The sequence below is a fragment of the Acomys minous genome (assembly GCF_964271855.1).
Source record: "Acomys minous genome assembly, chromosome: 4".
Taxonomy (NCBI): Eukaryota; Metazoa; Chordata; class Mammalia; order Rodentia; family Muridae; genus Acomys; species Acomys minous.
In genome coordinates this window covers 26,146,421-26,167,806 of record NC_140486.1, presented here as the reverse complement: position 1 = coordinate 26,167,806, position 21,386 = coordinate 26,146,421, and the positions used below count along the sequence as shown (strand labels likewise).

The following is a 21,386-nucleotide window of genomic DNA, read 5'->3' as shown; positions in this document are numbered from 1 at the left end:
CACTAGAAAAGGCTCTGCTACAGACCTACGCCCACAGCTCCACAGTTAAAAAAAAAAAAAACTTAAAAGAAACAGGGTCTCACGTAGCCTAGGCTTGCCTCAAACTATGCAGTGTAAAATGACCCTGAATTCTGATCTCCCTGCCTCCAAAGCACTGAGATTATGGCGTGTGCTGCCACACCTGGTTTATGTGGTTCTGGGGACTGAGCCCAGGGCTTTGTGACTGCCAGGCAAGCACTGCACCAATGAGCACAGCTCTAGCTCAGGGCACATCATCTCCATTTGTTAACTTCCATTAGGTGGTTTTTTGTTTTGTTTTTTTTTTTGGTTTTTTTTTGTTTGTTTGTTTTTGGTTTTTTGAGACAGGGTTTCTCTGTGTAGCCTTGCCCAGGTATGTTTTTTTTTTTTTAAAGATTTATTTATTTATTTATTATTCATACACTATTCTGCCTACATGTGTGCCAGCAGGCCAGAAAAGGGCACCAGATCTCAGTATAGAAGGTTGCGAGCCACCATGTGGTTGCTGGGAATTGAACTCAGGACCTTTGGAAGAGCAGGCAGTGCTCTCAACCGCTGATCTCCAGCCTCCCCCCACCCCCTTTTTGGTTTTTAAAGACAGGGTCTCTCTCTGTTAGCCTTGGCCGTCCTGAACTCGCTTTATAGACCAGGCTGGCCTCGAACTCACAGCGATCCACTTGCCTCTGCTTCCTGAGTGCTGGGATTAAAGGCGTGTGCCACTACCCCCGGCCTCCATTAGGTTTTACAGTCACGTTAATGTGTCCAATCCCTGCTTCAGCAGGTGTTTGTTGAATTCTTACTTCGTACCAAGCACTGTCCTCGAGACGGAGCAGGGAGGAAAACAGGCAAAGAGCTTTGCTTTTATGGATCTTATAACTGTATGTGTGTGACAAACATTAATTGAGAATAATGAATATAATAAACTTATCTATCCTGCAAAGTGATACGGACAAAAATGTTGGCTAGGATAGTCAGGCTGTTCCAAATTGTGGCCCTTACCTCTACATACTTCCTGTCATTCATTCATTCACTCATTCATTCATTCATGTATTGGTATGGGGGACAGGATAGTCTGTTCTAAATCACAGTTCTTACCTTTAGAAAGTTCCTGTTGTCGATCCATCCATCCATCCATCCATCCATCCATCCATCCATCCATCCATCTATTTGTATGGGGGGATTGAGTTCAGGGCATTGCACATACTGGACAAGTGTTCTACCACTGAGTTATATCTCTAGCCCCTCAAATTTTTTCTTAGACTGAAACCAAATGGCTTCCCCTTGTGGTTCTCCTGTGTGTTTATTTTTCCTTTCTCTGTCTCTCATTGTCTCTGTCTCTCTGTCTCTGCTTCTCTTCAAGACAGGGTTTCTCTGTGTAGCTCTCTTCCTGTCCTAGACTCATTCTGTAGACCAGTCTCACAGAGATCCACCTGCCTCTGCCTTGCAGGAATGTTGAGATTACAAGCATGTGCCACTGCACTTGAATTTTGTTTTTGTTTTTGTTTTAAACCTTGGTTGTCCCGGAATTTGCTATGTGGACCAAGCTGGCTTCCAACTCGTGGAAATTCACCTGCCTCTGCCACCTGAGTGCTGGAACTAAAGGCCTGCCCCACCATGTCCTGCTCTATGTGTTCATCGCTAAGCCAGAAGTCCCCATCTTAGGCCCACCATGGTCTATGGTGGGCTCTAAAGTTGGGCCACTGAACTTGTACCATTTTCTTGTGTTTTGTTCTTGGGGAAGGGCCACGTGTGTTCCATAAGGCAGAGCTTCCTGTTCCCAAGAACACGTGAGAGGAACCCAGGCAGGAGTGTTGGGGAATTGCAGCGAGGCAAGGAATTCAAAGAAACACAGTGGAAAATGGGGGTTAGGGAAGGCCGGAGCAGGCAGGGCGTGTTGAAGTCTCGACTGCAGAGAGGATCCTGGGACTGATCACTGCTCATCAAACCTAGCGCTGGGCTTCTGTTTTACGTCTGAGTGAATGGACGCAGTGCCCCAGATAGTCTTACTTCCGAGATGCTGAGCCTTTTGTCCGCTCTCCAGCCTGCTTTTGTCTCTTACTGGGGTGCTCCCCGCCCTCTGTCTGAAGCAGTCATTCAACTGTTGGTGCTTTCTTTAGTCAGAGTGAATGATAGCAAGGCGGGGGTGAGGGGATGGGGGCGAGGGGGTGCAGGGGAGATGGGCACCTCTCCTGGGTGGGAAAGCAGGAAATCTGTGTCGGAGACCTCCCCTGACTGTGCCAGGGCAGATGCTCTCAGGCTGAGCCCCACACCATGCACTCCTGGCCACACCTCCGCAGCTACCTGGGTTGTTCCGAATGGCTTCCTTCAGCTCCTTCTTCTCCTGCCGCAATGCCATCAGTTCTGTCCGAATCATCTCCTTCTCTTTCTCCAGCCTCTCTTTTTCTACCAGGTACCTGCGGGCATCCTCCTCCGCCCGGTTCTTGCCATACTTGTATTGATTGGCACCTACAGGGTACAGGGTACGGGAAAGCAAGAGGTCCTCAGGTCCGCCCTCTGGCGGGGTACATGTGTGATGTTAGCTTGCCTCTCACCTCAACTTCATCTATAAAATATAGATATAAAGGTCAACTCATTTAAGTGGTCTTTTGTTTTGTTTTGTTTTGGTTTTTCAAGACAGGGTTCTCTGTGTAGCCTTGGCTGTCCTGGACTCACTTTGTAGACCAGGCTGGCCTCGAACTCACAAAGATCCACCTGCCTCTGCCTCCCAAGTACTGGGATTAAAGGTGTGTGCCACCATGGCCCAGCTTCATTTAAGTGCATTTAGTGTGGATCTCCTGAGGAAACAAGGAGCCGCAGGGAAGCAGCACAGGGCAGGGACTCGCAGCCTGGTAGACCAGAGTTTGTATTCTTTCTTTACTGGTATGTGATGTCAGGCAGAAATGAATGGTGAGCTTTTCTGCCTTTCTCCAAATCTCAGTGTCCGTATGCATAAATAAAGACACTGAGAACATTTAGCTTCCAGGACGCAGTGAGGTTTAAATGAGATGATCAAGGAAAAGTACTTAGTATAGTACCTGGCAAATGATGGGTGCTTAGAAAATGTTAGAAAATGAGAATGGTATCATATAATAAAGCAAATCTTGTTATGTACAACCCGTTTTGCTCTGTAAGAAGTGTGCTTTGAATGAGTCAAGTATCTATGACAAAGGGAGATACCTACATATGATCAGATCAGACCTTGGCCAGTGCCAGTCACTGTTCATTGCATTGCTAGGAAGGGTATGAAGGGAGAAAGCCCCAGGAGTGTACTGGAGGTCCAACACATGGGCAGACACAAGCAAGGAGCCACACAGAAACACGCTGCCCACTCAGCATATGCTACATGCTCAGCCTCTTACTTGACTTTCCCATTTAGCCTTCCCCTACTTTACTATTCACTGTTTACCTTACTCTACTTATCATTAGCTGTGTCTGTTTATCACTCTCTCTCACTGTCGAGGAAGCCAGGCATGGAAAGGCTGGGACCCACTGTTGATGGCACTAGAGGCAAGTTGACCACATGCCTGTCTGACCTACATGTTGACTTCAACTTTCTACTTTGCTTATCCATTGACTTTTATTTTGTTATTTTATTTTTTCAAGACAGGGTCTCCCTGTGTAGATTAGGCTGGCCTCAAACTCCCAAGATCTGCCTGTCTTTGCATCCTGAGTGCCGGGATTTTTTTTAACCCCAGGGTCTCACTGTGCAGCACTAGCTGGCCCTTTTGGTTATGCAGACAAGGCCGGTGCTTGTGGTGACTCTCCTTCTCTACCCCCTGAGCACTAGGACTGCACATAACACAAAGCACAGCTTTCTATTTCAGAGCCTTGCATTTCCAGTGCCCTCACGTGACGCTTCTCAAGAATGCTTTGTATCCCTCATTCTGAGGGAGCCAGACAGGAGAAAGGAATTGTTCAAAGTTACACAGCAATGTGTCAGCCAAATGAGGAACAGAAGACAGATCTCCTGAGTCCCAGGAGCAATGATTTATACTAATGACTTATACTCTGCTTATGACTCTAGGTCAAAGACTAGAACTCTAGTCTTCTGGGAAAAAATAGGCTAGGAGATTAGCTCTCTCTCTCTCTTTCTCTATGCACACACACATTTATATATACCTGCATATGGATATATACATCTAAACACCCAGCTGTTACACAGATAATGCTCGTGAAATATAAAAATATTTAAATTAGAAGCTATTATTAGGAATTCACATGCTGGATAGTGGTGGTGTGAATTTAATCCCAGTGCTTGGGAGGCCGAGGCAGGCAGATCTCTGAGTTGGAGGTCAGCCTGGTCTACAAAGGGAGTCCCAGAATAGCCAAGGCTACACAGGGATAACTTATCTCAAGAGAGAGAGCGGTGTGTGGGGGATTCACATGAAGTTTAATTTCTGGCCTTTTGAATAATCAGTAAAGGCTGCATGAGTTCTCATGGAGGAGGCAAGTAGGGTCTGCCCTGGAGTTAGGACCTACGCGCTCTAGTCTCCCTGTGAGCCTCCCTTTCCCATCCACCTGCCCTTGACCATCCTGCTTGTGCCATTACTTTCTTTCTGTTTCCATCGCTGTGCTCAGGACTGGGACCTTAGGTCTTGGCACTCCTGCCAAGTGCTCCCACACTGGCCAGCCCCCAGGGCTTTCCTTAGAGTGTGTACTGACAGACATACTCAATGCTTTACGTGCTCGTTTGCTCCCTCCCTCCTGGGGAGACCTGTTCTTGAGACCTCCCCCCACCCCATAGTGGTCTATCTACTTCCTTCATCAGGAAAAGGCCACAGAACTCACTGGAGGCGTGGCGCTTGACTTTGACCTGTGGGTCCACACGATGGGACTTCTCACTGCAGGAGGAGGCATGGCGCTTCACTTGAGCCCCTGCGGGACGCTGGGGTTCCTCATCCTGGGCAAAGAGGACAGAGGAAGAAGGTTAAGTGCAGGTAGGGTTCAACCATCCAGGCAGGGAGCTTCTGGCCAGCACTTTTGAGAGCTTGGCCTTACACATATAGACTTGTGCAGCACTCCACAGTTTACAGACAGCGTTCACTAGCAGTATCATTTGAACCTCACACCATTCTGTGGGAGGTACAAGGCAACCTTCAGCTGGAGTCCTTACTGAGAGGACACATTAGAGGGCTCAGGAAACTTGGGTGACCATCTTTATTATGGGCATTTTGTCCTCATAACATTTGGACGCATTCTTCTGTTTTTCTGAACTGTTAATACTTAGTGTTCCCTCAAAAGAGGAGGAGGAAGAGAGGGAGGGAAGCCGTGCCGTGGATGAGAGGAGCCGATGACAAAAGTGATATAACTTACTGAACTGGTTACATATTTATGCTTTAAGAGTATTTCCCATGCTCCAAGTCCAGCCACAGTGGTGGAAGCCTGGTATGGTGTTACTGTCACGTGACATCACATTCTGAACAGCACTGTTACTTCTCTGTACAGAACGTTCCACTGTCTGGGCACTGTGCTAATTGCCTTCTTTTAAACACAGATCATTTCATTTTGTTCTCAAAACACTCCTACGAAGGACGCACCCACCCACGTGGACCTGGGAAGTGGGAAGCAGGGTCTGAGAAGCAAGGCCAAGGTCCCTCTGACTCTAGCCTTCGGATCTGAATGCCAAGCCATCCAGCTACTAGCTTCTCTGCAACTGAGCAAAACCTATGAGTTGCAATCAGGAAATCCTTGGGAAGAACAAAAGGGCAGGCTGGTGGATGTTTCTAGAAAAAGGGAGATCATGGAGGTGAGAACTCCAAGTGTTATCTAGCCCAGGGTCCTGGCTCACGGCTGTGCTTTTTCCTCCATAGCTTTTGTTCCTCCTCCTCTAGATGCCGCCCACCCACGCGTGTCTGCTTGCATTCTGCCTGTGTTCTAGCTAGTCACCAGAGGAGAGGAACAATTCCCCATGCTAAGAGCAGGCAGGTTCAGCGACGGCAGTTTCTCTGAAGCAAAGGGTAAAGTGGGTAGCGAAGGCGAAAGCAGAAACAGAAGGACGGCCTTTGCCACGTTACCAAGCTGTGGAGCATACCTGCACCTTTTCATAAGGAACCTCATCGTAGACGCGGGGCTCAGGCCACTGATCGTGGCAGGACTGTGCATACCTAGGACATGAGAGCTACAGTGTGATCTCGGTGACGCTTTGACTTATCTCGCAAGTTTGACAACAGGTGGCCCATTCCCACCGCCCTTTGTGAAGTCAGAAGACAGGCTCCAGGGTGGCAAGCAGCAGGCCATGCTTCCCCACGCTGGGTGAAGGTGCCGTCCTTCCCAGGGAAGCTGACTTCCTGAGCTTGCCCTTCCCTCCTGTCCCAGTGCTCAAGGCTGCGTGCCGAGCTCTGGAAATGGGGCAGAGGCAGGAATACGCTGGCAGGAGTGGGCCTCAGAGCCACCCTTACAGGAAGGAGTTGCGCCCGGCACTGACGATGCTGGTCAAGGTCTCCACGTCCACGTAGTCATAGTGCAGAGCTTCTGGAGTGACTTTGGAGCCCATCTCCACCAGCAGCAGCCCGAGCCAGCGGCCCATGTCCTCTGAGCAGCTTGCCTGGGGAGAGGAGGCACAGTGGAGTTCACTTTCACACCGCGAAGCCTTCTGGGGCTGTTTGTGAGTACTCAGTGCTTAGGGATGGAGGACGAATTAGACTAGACACACACGCAGAGATCTGAGGCTCCCAAATGCTCTCAACTATCTGCTCAAAAGTTCCTTCCTCTGAGCGGTCCTCCCTGATTACCTCTGTATGACAGAATACCTTTACCCTTCATTTTCTGGGTTTTCACATCTGACCATTTGGATGTGAAACATTTACATGTTCTCAAAACTCCTTCTTTCCCTTGCCTTCCATGCTGGGGATCAGACCCACGGCCTTGTGTATACAAGGCCTGGTTCTACCACTGAGCCACATGCCCAGCCTGAAAATGGTGGTGGTGCATGCCTCTAATCCCAGCACTTGGGAGGCAGAGGCAAGTGGATCTCCATGAGTTCGAGGCCAGCCTGGAGTACAGAGCTAGTTCTAGGACAGCCAGAGCTGTTACAGAGAGAAACCCTGTCTTGAAAAACCAATAAAATAAAAATAACTTTTGTGTTATGGGTATGGCTGATCGTTTTGCCTGCATGTACGTATGTGTACTGCATTCATGCCTGGTCTCTGCAGAAGCCAGAAGAGGGCATTGGATTCCATGGAACTGTTACAAATGGTTGTGAACCACTTTGTGGGTGCTGGGAATCACAACAGGGCTCTCTGCTGAAGCAGCAAATGCTGTTAACTGCTGAGCCATCTCTCCAGTCCATATATTTATAATTAGTTCTCTAAATAGGCAATTGCTCATATAACTCAATTTTTTTCCTAGACTATAAATAAGCAAAGTATTATAGTACCATTTCTAGGAAAATCCCCCAAAACAAACTATTGGCCAACCAAATATTAATTCTGATTTAAGGAGCATTATCACAAAATCAACTTAGCTAGTGTGGTAGTTTGAATAGGTATGGCCCCCACAGACTTATGTGTTTGAATGCTTAGTCATAGGGAGTGGCACTATTAGGAGGTACTGGAGGAAGTGTGTCGCTGTGTGGGCAGGCTTTGAGGTCGCCTATGCTCAAGCTATACCCAGTGTGGCACATAGTCTCCTTCTGCTGCCTGTAGATCAAGCTGTAGAGCTCTCAGCTCCTTCTCCAGCACCATGTTTACCTCCTTGGTGCCATGTTTCCCACCATGATGATAATGGACTAAACCTCTGAAACTGTAACCCAGCCCCCATTAAATGTTTTTCTTGGGCTGGAGAGATGGCTCAGAGGGTAAGAGCACTGGCTGCTCTTCCAAAGGTCCTGAGTTCAATTCCCAGAAACCACATGGTAGCTCATAACCATCTGTAATGATATCTGGTGCCCTCTGTACATGCAGACAGAACATTGTATACATAATAAATAAATAAATAAATCTTTAAATGTTTTTCTTTATAAAGGTTGTCATGGTCACGGCGTCTTTTCATAGCAATAAAGCCCTAACTAAGAGAGCTGGTAATGGCAAACTTGAATAAAGGAATAAATAAAGCACCCTTTTAAAGGGGGAAAAAAAAACACATAGAAAACCGTGTAAGGTAAGGGAAATGAGAGACTCAAAAGTAAGGTACAGATATAATAGTTCCTGAAATGAAAAACAGAGAGGCAGATGGGGAGGCTCCTGGCATTCTGGGAGCCTTGTAAAGCACGCGCCTACCCTCGCCTCTGTTTGTCCATAACACAGGGAGGCAGACATCTGAACTTTCCTCCTGTGTCAACATTCTGAGTTCTAAATAGCCAAAAGACTGTCACGTGGAGGGCTGTCTGTGTGCTCTGAACAATCTCAGAGAGGAGGGCGGAGCCAGCAGGTAGGGAGGGCAGGGAGCGAGCGCCACCCATCCATCGTTCAACATGTGCTTGCTGCCCTCACTATGTGCTGGACGTCCTGCGGGGGACTGGTGGCTTTTCTGAGGTTGGTGACTCCTGCTGCGAAGGTCTGAGGGAGAACTCCAGAATCAGATTCCAGCTAGACCACAGGAGATGCCTGTTAGGCCTGGGACTTCAAGGTCAGGGCAAATAAACAAACCAGGGCTGTAGAGTTAGGGTGGCCAGAATTAGGACTAGGGTATAAAAAAAAATTAGGATATAAAATTAGGATATTAAAAAAAAAGAGTGTTCTGTTGGGTTTGAACGTTAGATAAACAACATATAACCTTTCAATACTGGTGTGTCTCCAAATTGCCTGGACACATTCATATTCAAAAGCACGATCCCTTGTTTATCTGGAATTCCAGCATACCCGGTGCCCCCTATGTTACCTGCCTGACAAGCTACCTCACCTCCAGGATGGCCACCTCTTGCCGATTGCGCAGGATCCTGAAGGCAAATGGGTGCCTGGGTCCAAAGCCTGGGGCTACCTCACAGCCCCCGAGGGCAATGGCATTCACGTGGGTATGCAGGTCTGTGCGGTCTTTGTGGAAATAGAGCGTGTTGCACTTGAGGCGGCACCACCGTTCCTTCCAGCCTTGGTTTACCAGCACATTCAGGTAGCCTGCAACAGGAGACAGTGGGATGACCTCTTTATAGCTCCGTGGGCAAAGGCTCTGAGGGATATCTACACCACTTGGGATCTAGCTGGCAGGAAAGCCTGGCACCTTAGGTATCCTCTTCGAGTCTCAGCTGCCTAGCTGTGAGCACACACTGACGATGCAATTCATGATCCTTTCCTGGCCTCAGGACCACACCAAGTACGGTGGAAATGGCTGACGCTACTAGGTAAGATGTACAAAAGCTACAGCTGCCCCCTTCATTGCCTCAAATGGAATTTGTTACTGAAAGACGGAAAAAAATGATGGGTGATGCTGGCACCTAGTGGCAACATGTAGAAATGTGACCACTAGCCACAGTAAGGATTTGTAAACCTCAGCAGGCAGCTAGCTGCATAGCTGACCACAGGTGGAGTTAGGATCTCTGAGCACTTTAGGTTTTTTTGTTTTCTTTACCACAGCATGCTATGACTCAATGACCATGAAATACTTCTTTATAACCATAGATTTTAAACTAATAGAATATTTTTGCATATACAAAATAGATGATTTTATTTTATTTTTTTGCTATGCTGGGATGGAACCGGGAACCTCACACAGGTAGGCAAATGGTTCTGCCACTGAGACACCCTCCTGTCCCCTTTAAAACAGGTTATAGAACATGGACCACAGCACTGGTATGAGACAAACGCCTTCTCTGCCAAACATTTCTGGCTGCACAAAAGCAACAGCCGTGTTTCTGTGTATCTTTCATTTTTCCTAGCTCATAAAGGACAGGATATAAGCATCTATATGTAGCCTATATGCCTTTGTTGTTGTTTTTGAGATAGGGTCCCATGTACTCTAGGATGGACACTGGCCTCAAGCTCACTATGTAGACACAGATGACCCCGTGACCTTGAACTCCTGATCCTCCTGCTTCCAGATCCCTAGTTCCAGAATCACAGGTATGTTCTACCAAGTCCAGCATACCTGGCATGTTAGATCCTTTAAATCTACTCTTCTCTCATATTAGCAAGGGAAACTGAGTCCTAGCGGTAGACAATGGTTTGACTGGGTTCACAGGAAACGTAGATATGATGGTCAGTTGCTTTCCCTTTCCAACTACATAGACACAGATGACCTGTGAGCTTGCACTCCTTTTACCCACAGCAGTGAAGGGATGCACACCATTGGTGTTGATGGAGTGGAGTCTAGCCATTCAGAGGAAAAGGGGCAGGGACCAAGGCATGGAGAGTCCCCTGGAATCAGCCCCAGGAGCCTGGGTTCAAGGCTCTGAACTGCCTTCCTCTCTGAGTCCGTACTTACCACAGCATGGAACCGCATCCTCACTGGAAAACGTCTGCAGATCCTCAGACAGCGCCTTCTTCTTGGAGAAACTGATGATGCGCGTGATCTTGCGGCCTGCAGCCCTGCTCATAGAGCCCTTTAGCTCAGCCAGGCTAGTCTTCTTTCCTTTGCCTGGTGGCACAGGAGTGGCCATAGGGCATGGTGAAGGATGCCACGGTCCCACTTCTACCCATCTCTGGCCTTCCCAGAAGGCCTTGCAACCCGCCTATAATTACTAGATATAAAAGTCCCAGAGGCCTTACTCTGGTCCCCAGGACCTGCTCTGCCACTGTGTACCTATAGCAAAGTCTCTCCCATCTTTGACATTCTCCAGCATAAACTAGTGGTCGCTCCTACCGTGTTCACAGGCTTCTCGGCGGCCGAGGGTGGAACTACTGTCATTCATGCCCAGGCTGTCAGAGTCTGAGTTCTGTTTCTCTTGGGACAATCTCTGAGGGCAAGAACACAGACAGTGTCACATCAGGGGGACTCTCAGAAACACTCCTTTATTCACCCAGTCTTTCTTCAGTTCTCCAAGCAACGGCTATCATCTGTCTGAGACCACACCAATACTATCAGGAAGGCAGCAATGACTTAGACATGGCCATGTCTTCAGGTTACACTATACTGGGGTGTAGGGTCATCAATTATAATGCATGGGGGGGGGGCAATGTCCTGGAATAGGCACTGTGTCTGGCCAACAACAGGGAGCTGGGCAAGCAATTCAGTGGGACGTGAAAGTAGTCCAGTAGCATTGTAGGGGATGGACAAAAGGGATGCTGAAGAGCTGGCCAGGATTGCCAGAAAGGGATGGACTAAGGTGACAGATAAGAGGAAAAGGAATGAGCTACAAGATGTTTTAAAAGGCATCATTATAAGACCCAATGATCAGCAGAAGCCCATTATAATTCTACCTTGAATGAGAGGATGAAGGAACACACACACACACACACACACACACACACACACACACACACACACCTACCTTTGTTGCCAGTCTATTATTTTTACTCATTACACCAACAGTGAAACAGCCATACCTTCATTGAGTCATCATTAATACATTCATATGCTACAAAAGAGGTGGAACAGGAATGATGAAGAAGCTGGTGGCGCACGCCTTTAATCCCAGCACTCAGAGAGGCAGAGGCAGGTGGATCTCTGTGAGCTCGAGGCCAGCTTGGTCTACAAAGTGAGTCCAGGACAGCCAAGGCTACACAGAGAAACCCTGTCTCGAAAAACCAACAAAACGAAACAAAAAAAAAAAAAAATCAAGAAAGAAAGAAATTATGGAAGAAATCATAATGGTAGTATTACTTATTAGCTGTGGGAAAAAATCCATCTTCCCAAGGCTCAGTCTTCTCATGTCAATTACACTCACTTGAGAAAGTTGCAGTGACGGTCCAGAGAGCCGGCCTACATCGATCTATGAGGCCAACAAGGAGCCGGCTCTGACACCCATGTAATGCGCTGCTATCTTGCTTCAAGAAGCTAAACTTGGCCCATCCAGTCTTGAGACAGTATTAAAATGATACCCACTCCTTCAAGAATGTAGAAAATAGTTCTTCAGCCTGCCCCGGGAAGGACCTGCTAGAACAGGCCCAGGGATGGCTTTGATAGAGAGCAGTGAGATGTGTTTCCTTCAGTTTCTGAAGGGCTGAGGGGAGGAGGGAGGCATCTATCACAAACTGGATGAGCTGTCTAAACATTGGAAGGGTCTTGCCTCTAGGTTTCGGAACAGAAGTTACCGCCCCCTTGTGGTCTGTTGCAACAGTGTATATACGGCAACCTTTCTATCAAGAGGGGAAGGCCAGGAGCACTTTGTGAATGAACTCAGTGATATTTCAATCTCGTGATCCATGGAATGAGACCCCACCAACCCAACATCCCAGCTCGTCTTCCACCAAAGAGACCGTCAGAAGCATAACTGCCCTCTCCCTGTCAACTCACCATGGCAGAGAACTCCACCGCACAGCTAGCCCTACTGTTGCTCTACAGAGCCTTTTGAGCCACATCCGGGGGCATACTGTAGTGTGTATCCATTCACTCTCACGCCTCTTCCAGTGTTGCTGTCCTTTTCCTAATGGCCTCACTACTGGCAAAGGGTAAGCGTGGGCAGGGCTAGCCTTCTCCTTTACTAGGTACCTGAGACCAAAACCCCAAAGCTGTCTTTCTGACCTCACACCTTTGCTTCTGCTGTCCCGTCCCTTCACTCACCTTGACTCAATTACATCATGTTTAAGGCTCAGCATAGGCACCCATGTTCCCTAACAGTCCAGCCACCCTAAGCTCTCTGCTCCATTTTCCGCCCCTGTGCAGGCCAGCTCTACCAGTTCTCCATCTATAGACCGAGCCATACAGGCCACTTTCAGTCCCATGGGTTTCTCTGCTCTGCTGCCTGTTCCTGCTGCTTAGAGCACCTTTATTTATTTATTTATTTATTTATTTATTATTATTATTATTATTATTATTATTATTATTATTATTATTATTAGCCTTTTTGATCCTTGTCTGAAGCATCACTTCCTTAGGAATAATCCTGAACCTCTGAGACAGGGGCATGCCTGCCTGACACACACTCACCAGGAACCCGGCACTGCGTCTTTTAGCTTGTACCCAAAGTAGCAGTTACAACACAGTATGGTTGTTTTGGCTCATGCCTGCCTGACCACTGGGCTATAGGTGTAGTGGGGTCAGGGGTCATACTGGATTCTGCATTGGGCCTGGTATGGGTGGAGCCTCACTACAGAATTTGCCCAATGGTTGTTCAGGGAATTCTACTGCAATAGCAGAGTCCCCAGGAGCCAGCCTGTGTGGGCTTAACCTGTAGCTCTGTCCTTTAGTTACTATTAGACTTGGTGTTGCAGCTTTCTCTTCTGCAAATCTGTCTCCAACACAAGCGTTCCGGAAGTGGGGCTTCTGAGATGGACTGGCTCCTCAGAGGCTCTTCCTCCAGTGGATTTACTCAAGGCCAAATTAACTCTCGGAAACTGAGGGGAGGCAGTGGAACTCGTTAGGCCAGGCGTCACTGGAGGGCGCGTCCTGAGAGAAGATCCACCTGGTCCCTTCCTGCCTCCCTATCTGCTGCTTTCAGTCTTTTATGAGCCTGCCTACATGTTTCCCACCTATTCCTGCTGTTGCAACAGAGCACCTGGAGGATGCTCAGCGATGCTCACTGATGCGCAGCCAGCTGACTGTGGGCGGAACCAGAACAAGCCTCTCCTCCTTTAGTTGTTTATGGCAGGTTTGTTGTCAGAGACTAAAGTCTGAGTGACAAGCACCTGCCACTTTGTGTGTGTGTGTGTGTTCACCGCCAGCCTGTGAGTCGGTGCCCTATGCTTAGTACCCACTACCTTACACAGAGGAGACGACGGGAAACAAACCTTGTCCTGATCCAGCTTGCACAGGAAGACTGGAGATCTGGGGGCCTCCAAGCCCTCCGCTCCCACAATAGGCCGGCTGACCTCTCGGATAACCTGCAAAGAGGACATAGAGTTGGGAATGGGTGCACAGCTCTGGGGACAGGAGAGTGGCTAGCGTTTGTAGCATCAAGACTGTTGTGAAGAGGACTAGAGCCACCAGGAGGCAGAGTAGGACTGAAACAGCCGCCTGTAAGTGTGGAGTCAGTCTGTCTGAACAGACACTGCTCTCTGCTGCCTGTGGGGAGTGAGCCTGGAAAGAGGCACGAATCTTGAAGACTCCCACTGGTGAGGGGCCTGCTTACCTGATGGCTAGGACTTTTATCATAGCCTGCAGGTGCCTGGGGGCATCACCTTGTTGTCAGTGATGCGGAAATTGACTCAGCTGTGTCCTTTTCACTCACTCGAATGCAGGTGATAAAAATTTTAAAAGTCACTATCGAAATGGGGCGTGGCACGCCTTTAATGCCAGCACTCAGGAAGCAAAAGCAGGAGGCCAGCCTGGTCTACAGAGTAAGTTCTCGGACAGCCAGGGCGACACAGAGAAACCCTGTCTCAAAAAACCCGAAAACCAAAACCACCTGGAGGGCAACACTTATCCCCATAGCACTCTGTGGTCCTCAAGTTACAGGTAAGATGGTGAGACTCAGGGAGGTAAAGGCTCTTGTAGGAGGCAGCAGAGTCCCACAGTTGGCTGTGTGACTGCCTGCTGGTAAGCCTTGGGCTAGGCTACAGAGGACCAGAAATGGCTCTAGGCCTACGGCTCCAGCTTCCGACTCAAACAGAGGCCTAAGCCTGAGGCTCCTGAAGGCAAGTTCTCCCCGCTTCCTTCCCCTCTGGACACAAAGGTAGGGATGAGAATGCCAAACATTCCAGGGAGAGCTGGTTATCACCGGAAGGAAGGGAGAAGGGAGGAGGGGGTAAAAGGAGGAGCTTGGCTTCATTGTTCCCACAGGAAGGTGGGAGAGGAGAGCAGGGTGTCGGTAGAGTGGGAGGATGGAGGCTCTGCTGGAAAGGACTGGGAGCAGGGCAGGACCACCATCACCACCATCAGAAGCCAACCAAACACTACTGTTCATTTACTGCCCGACAGGCACTGGGCCAACTGCTTATGTCAAATCCTTAAAGAACAATTTAAGGAAACTGAGGCAGGGGAAAGCAATGCCATTTGCAGAAGATCTCACAGCCAGCGAATGACAATCACATTACATTCTCTGTGCCTCAGTTTACCCACTTTTTTTTCGAGACAGGGTTTCTCTGTGTAACCTTAGTCATTTGGACTCGCTTTGTAGACCAGGCTGGCCTCAAACTCACAGCGATCTGCCTGCCTCTGCCTCCCGAGTGCTGGGATTAAAGGTGTGCACCACCACGCCCGGCCCAGTTGACCCACTTTTGAATATAAGTAGCAACAGCCCTCAGTGGTCATATGCATGAGGCTTCTGGCACATTGCATGGTACAGACTGATTAATACACGGTGGCTTTGCCGATCTGTGACACTATAAGGACGTTGGACTCCAGCAGATATTACAACAATGTTTCCATCTAAAAACAAGAATGGAATCAGTGTCCTCCCCTTCCACCTCCCCACCTCCCACCCGGCTGTTAAATTAAAAGGGCTAGCTGGTGTAATGATAAAATCAGTTTTCAAAGGCATGAAGCTCACGGTTCCAGAAGTGTAGGTTGGGCACACAGTAGGTTGCTACATAGGAAAGTTAAATAGACGAAAGACTTCCTATATGAGGTCTGTTTCGAATATCCAAGGCCCATTTGATATGAGCCATCCACAGGGCCCCTGAGCCCCTTTTCCCCTAGATAAGGCTTCCAAGGTTAGGACCCCAGGCCTGGATAAAGAGAGGAAGGGAGGGAGGGTAGGACGGCAGCCTCCCATATGTCCTGCTCATGCATACCTTCAGCCACTCCTCAGCCTGCTCCCTGCTCTGCAGAGCCAGCACCAACACCTCTGTGGCCCCCTGGGAGAAGCGCAGCTCATGCCTCTTGTGTCGGCTGTCCTTGGGCACGTAGACGACGGTGCAGGTATCTAGTGCCAGCCTCAGATGTGGCTGTCGGTCCTTGGAGCTTTTGTAACACTGTACAGGGAGAGAGGGGGTCAGGACCTTCTGCAGAAGATGGTAGGAGAGCTGGGCGTGGTGGTGCACGCCTTTAATTCCAGCAGTTTGGAGGCAGAGGTAGGTGGATCGATGTGAGTTTGAGGCCAGCCTGGTCTACAAAGTGAGTCCAGGACAGCCAAGGCAACACAGGGAGACCCTGTCTCGAAAAACCAAAAAAAGAAAAAAAAAAAAAGAAAAAAAAAAAAAAAAGGAAAAAAAGAAAAAAAAAGGAGGGGGAAGAAAGCCTCACACAGAGAGACAAAGAGGTACCACACAGAGAAAAGCCTGAGGTGGGGAAAGGGGGGGGTCATTGGGAATCTTCCAGCACAGCTGCCCATGAGAAAAAGGCAGACTATAGCACAATACTAGGAAGACCATGTGGTTTGAAGAACCAGAGAACAAATAGGCTCGCCTGGGAGGATGCCAGCTGAAGGGGCTGCATGGCAGGACTTTAGGAGCGAATCCTGACCAGGTATGCAGAGTTGACCTTGAAAAGGCAGGCTTTCTTAGAGGGAGGCCAGCCTTCACCTCCACATCAGAACGTGACAACAGTGCTACAAAAAAAGGGTCAAGACATAGATAATGGTTGCCAGGAGAGGGAGAGACTTTTCCTTCAGCAATGGACACACTTGTAAGGTGCTTACACTCCTGCAAGCAATCTAAGTATGCTTATTGGTACACACACACACACACACACACACACACACACACACACACACACACACACACACACACAGAGCATGGGGAGAAGGGCTCCTTAGAATGGAAGAGGATTAGCTGGAGGTGACAGAAGGATGACTATGAAGGAAATTTATGGAAAGAGCTCTCATAGCGAAGCCTGTGATTATGATACCAAAACTTTAAAAGGGTTAGCAAGGCCCAGTGGGTGAGGGCATTTATCATCAAGCCTGATGACCCACGGTTGATCCTCGAAACCCACGTGGTGGAAGCAGAGAACCAACTCCAGCAGTACATATTTGACATGGCACGTGTCCCCCTCATCCAATAATTAAATAAATTTTAAACATTTCAAAATAGAAAAAAATCATAGTCTAATTTCTTTTATGATGTAGTTGAGAGCCCCAAATGAAACACTAGTAAACAGAATCCAGACACAGGACCACTACTGGTTTATTCTAGGAACACAGGGGTGGCTTAACATCCAGATAGCTGCATAATTCGCCATAGAGGGAGGGAGGGAGAGAAAAAAACACACCACTCAATAGAGGCAGACACAGGTTCTTGGTAAGATTTAAAACCATATATGCTATAAAGCAAGGACACAGAGTAGAGAGGAGAGGCTTGCCCTGCAAGTGATAAAAGGAGTATTTACAAACAACATAGCAAGAGCCTCCTGTACTGGAGAATTGTTAAAGTGTTCCCTTTGGAGTTGGGCTGAGACTGGCTGCCTTCTCGCTCCTCCTGTATCCTCTGGGCTGGAGGGCCTGGTGGCAGCAAGCAGTCAGAACAAAATAGAGAAAGTGGGGTGTAAGAGCTGGAAACAGGCCCATCATGACTCTTGGGCTGGTCCTGGCCTGTGGTCAGTCTTCACTGCCCAGGGTGAGAAAATGTTTCAAAGCCATGTGTGTTGATGATGGCTTGCAAACAGAGTAAAACATGAGAGAGAGAGAGAGAGAGAGAGAGAGAGAGAGAGAGAGAGAGAGAGACAGACAGAGAGACAGACAGAGAGAGAGCGCGCTATTATTTTTTTCCACAATTATGTTCCACAAATATGGCCTCGAAATCACAGAGATCTGCCTGTCTCAGCCTCCTGAATGCCGGGATTAAAGATGTGTGCCACCACCGCCTGACACTGCATCTTCTTTAGGGATGACGGTAATAAGAGAAGGTGCATTGAAAGAAAAGCTTCCATTAAAGAGAACAGGTTAGAGTTGTAACTCCTAGAAGGGGTTGCTTCATAACATATGTGTGGAAACAGGAGTGGAAACAGGGAGCGTGTCTTATTTTAATTTTGTGCTAATGGGTGTTTTGTCTGCATGTATATCTATGCCCCACATTAGTGCAGTGCCTGAGGAGGCCAGAAGAGGGTGCCATATCCCCCCGGAACTGGAGCTACAGATGGCTGTGAGCCACCAAGTGGGTGCCGGGAATCCATCCCAGGTCCTCTACAACAGCAGCCCATGCTGAGCCATCTCCACTGTCTCTTAGTCAATGAGTCGTTGCTTTGTTCTTTTGCTTTATCTCACACCATGGTCACGCTATGTAGCCCTGGCTGGCCTTGAACTCAGAAAACTCCCCTTGCCTCCACCTCCCAAGTGCTGGGGCTATAAGCAGAGATATTTCTTTTTAAATCGTTTATTTTTGAGGTGCTAGGGATTGGATTCCAGGTCACTTGCATGCTTACTAGGCAAGCACCTGGATACTGAGCTACATTCCTAGCCCTTCCCCTAGTCTATGAATAATTACACTGACTTGCATAATAAAGAACAGTGGATGTTTTAAAGTAATTGAAAAAATTCTAGAAGAAACTAGGTGAGCCTCCATCTGGTTTTCAAGGTGTGTGTGTGTGTGTGTGTGTGTGTGTGTGTGTGTGTGTGTGTGTGTGTGTGTGCTGGAGTGAGTGCTGGAACTCTGGTGTATCATACCCTGAGGTTCTGTACATGCCAGTCACACCCTCAGGCACATCAGGACACACCCACAGGCCTCCGGTGGGTGAGTCACTCACCAGTAGCTGCTCCTCCTTGATGACTGTCAGCTGCTTGGCCCACTGCCCGAAGCGCTTTTTCCGAAGCAGGAAGGCACATATCCTGCAGTCCCTAACCAGGTGCATGGAGGCCTCCTCTGAGGGCCACTGGTGCCTGGGCCGCCGCCCCTTCTCTTCCTCCTCCTCCTCATCGTAGGACTCGTAGGAGCTACTCATGACGTCAGAGTCATTGTCTGTGGGTGTCATGGAAGAGGACCTCAGTCTCTGTGCCACTTCCGGGAAAGCCCCTTCTTAGCCTGGCAGGCAGCCTGCTCTGGGCCCGAGCTCGGGAAGGCACAGGAAGGACAGGGACTGTAGGCCTTACTCAAAAGTTTTGCTTTGGACTGGCCTCTGGGATGGGGGTCTTAGTGATTTCACTTCTTGGAGTTCCTCACCAATATGCAGTCGCGATAAGTGTGAGATTCTACTTCACCTGCCACCTTGGGCCTCATGGCACAGACAGTATTTGGCCAAGTGTCTTATACCAGTGACTGCTCAGTAAACTTCTGTTATAGCCTTGACCTCATCAGCGCCCATGGCCATTGTCTTGGGCCCTCTTCACAACCCAGCAAAGCCCTGGGACAGACAAGGAAACTGTCATCAAGAATCAGGATAGAGGGGCTAGAGAGATGGCTCAGTAGTTAAGAGCACTGCTTACTCTTCCAAAGGTCCTAAGTTCAATTCCCGGCAACCACATGGTGGCTCACAACCATCTATAATGAGATCTGGTGCCCTCTTATGGCCTGCATTTGTACGTGCAGCCAAAATATTGTATACATACTAAATAAATATTTTAAAAAATATTCATGAAAAAAAAATCAGGTACACAGAGAAACCCTGTCTTGAAAAACCAAAAAACAAACAAACAAAAAAAGAATCAGGTAGAGCAAGATAAAAGTGACTCCCAGGCCAGTGGTCTTTCCCTTAGATCCACTGGACTCTACACTGGTGATCACAGCCTGGGAAGAGGTGGTACGTGTGCGCATGCCCAGGGCAGCTCTTCAGGAGGACAGCTGTGTGAGCAGCCGCCTAGTACATACAGGAGTTCTTCAGCTCTCCGTTCATCCTCGTGGTGGGGTAGTTCCTGTCCGCGTCCTCGTAGTAGCCGTCCACAATAGACTGGGCCGGGCTGCAGCCATCTGTGGGGTTGTCAGGAAGAGCTGAGCTTATGGAAATATGGGCAGAATCCAGGAGGGCAGGGTTGGGAAAGCCCCAGGGATAGAGACTGGGGAGTCAGGGAAGCGTCAGTCTGGGTGTGGGGCGTGACTTCTTCTGCTCTGGCTTCCCGCTTACCCCTACGTACCTGTCACTACAAAGTGCCTCTGTGTTCATGCTAGTCTCTGTGCCTTCTTACATTTTTTTCCAAATACATTTATTTTATTACACATGTATAAAACAAACTTTTTTTTTTTAAATCAGAGAATTACTCCCCACCCTTCAAGACCCAGCTCAAAGATGTTCCCTCTCATCCTCCAGTGGCACTGAGTGTGTGTGAATGTCCTTGTCATAGCTCTGGTCTCTGCACTACAGGGTGTCGGGTACCTGCTGCAGAAGGCAGGCCTTGGTTTCACTTTACACACAGGGCACCAGGCCCACAGAGATTGCTAGCAGCTGAGCCTGGATCAGAACTGAGCCGATGCCTACATTCACCCAGGCTGGCCCACTCTCTCCTCACACTGTTCTTCAGAGCCCTGCTCTGGGTCTTTGAGTCCCTCCTGTCCATCTGTTTCCTGAGGACAGCTGTACTGATGTCCCTAGTCACCGGGACTCTCATCTTGCTCCCAAGTGAGGCTTGGTGCCTGCCTTTGCCTCCCTGAGGCCTGTATGTTGGCAGCATGACCTGCAAGGTGGATTAGAGGGGTGGGCACTAGGGGGAGTGCGGTATGTGGGGGCAAACCTGTCACTCCAGGCACGGCTGGACACCGTGTGTGAGAGGAAGAACACCGTGACTGGGTGGTAGGCTCTTCCCTGGCTGAGTGCATGGTCTTTCCTGGTCCTCCCTTCCTGCCTTCCCAAGAGCGGACTTCTCTGCTCAGGACAGGGAAATAAGCTCTCTGGGAAAGTTCGGGAGCCTCTTCTCCCCAGGGCATCTGACATACGACTTGAGGGTCAGCAAGTACCTGGTCCCTCCCTTATTCTTTTGCCCTTAATGGACCAGATAGGAAAAGTTTCCTGCTTCACCTCTGTGACAAGCAACTGGAGACTCAAGGGCTGACTGAAGAGAGCCATAGACCACGTGGCCAGGGGGCCTAGAACTTACTGTGAGAGCTGATGTATTCAGGGGACTTGCCGGGCCCCAGGGGAAGGGCTTCTTCATAGTAGTCCTCAGGTGGAGGCTTGTTGGGCAGGGGTGGAGGCACATCAGCTGCCTGCAGTGGAACAAATAAGGTTTGTGACACAAGGTGACTGTAAACATAGCAGAGGGGGCACACAGGTGACACGAGGGAGGGAGGAGGCTGGTGGATGGAGCAGGAGGCCAAGGCTCCAAGGAGGCAGTCTGAATGCAAAGCTTTAAGCTCTTTCTGTAGGTTTTTTGTTTCTTTTGGTTTTTTTAGATAGGGTTTCTCTATGTAGGCTTGGCTGTAGACCAGGCTGGCCTCAAACTCAGAGCGATCGCTTGTCTCTGCCTCCCAAGTGCTGGGATTAAAGGCCAGCTTGTTTCTATGTTTTAATATTTCATTATGTAGCCCAGGCTGGCCCTGAACTGCAGTGCTCCCATCTCTCCCTCCAGCATGCTGGGATTACGGCATGTGCCGCTCTGC

The 21,386-nt window shown here is 48.9% G+C and overlaps 1 protein-coding gene across 3 annotated transcripts in view; it reads right to left on the bottom strand.

Annotated features, from left to right (window-relative positions):
• The window catches only part of AFAP1L1 (actin filament associated protein 1 like 1), a 57,789-nt gene that overhangs the window by 6,727 nt on the left and 29,676 nt on the right, over window positions 1-21,386 (bottom strand). For all 3 annotated transcript variants that reach the window (XM_084780847.1, XM_084780848.1, XM_084780849.1), the window contains exons 5-16: window positions 20,885-20,993; window positions 19,665-19,763; window positions 18,607-18,818; window positions 15,720-15,899; window positions 13,776-13,868; window positions 10,750-10,843; window positions 10,372-10,524; window positions 8,857-9,068; window positions 6,417-6,562; window positions 6,050-6,122; window positions 4,807-4,918; window positions 2,320-2,484 (exon numbers count right to left, since the gene is read on the bottom strand). In XM_084780847.1, the coding sequence (XP_084636973.1) occupies window positions 2,320-2,484; window positions 4,807-4,918; window positions 6,050-6,122; window positions 6,417-6,562; window positions 8,857-9,068; window positions 10,372-10,524; window positions 10,750-10,843; window positions 13,776-13,868; window positions 15,720-15,899; window positions 18,607-18,818; window positions 19,665-19,763; window positions 20,885-20,993 (1,648 nt within the window). The remainder of the gene's footprint in view (window positions 1-2,319; window positions 2,485-4,806; window positions 4,919-6,049; window positions 6,123-6,416; window positions 6,563-8,856; window positions 9,069-10,371; window positions 10,525-10,749; window positions 10,844-13,775; window positions 13,869-15,719; window positions 15,900-18,606; window positions 18,819-19,664; window positions 19,764-20,884; window positions 20,994-21,386) is intronic.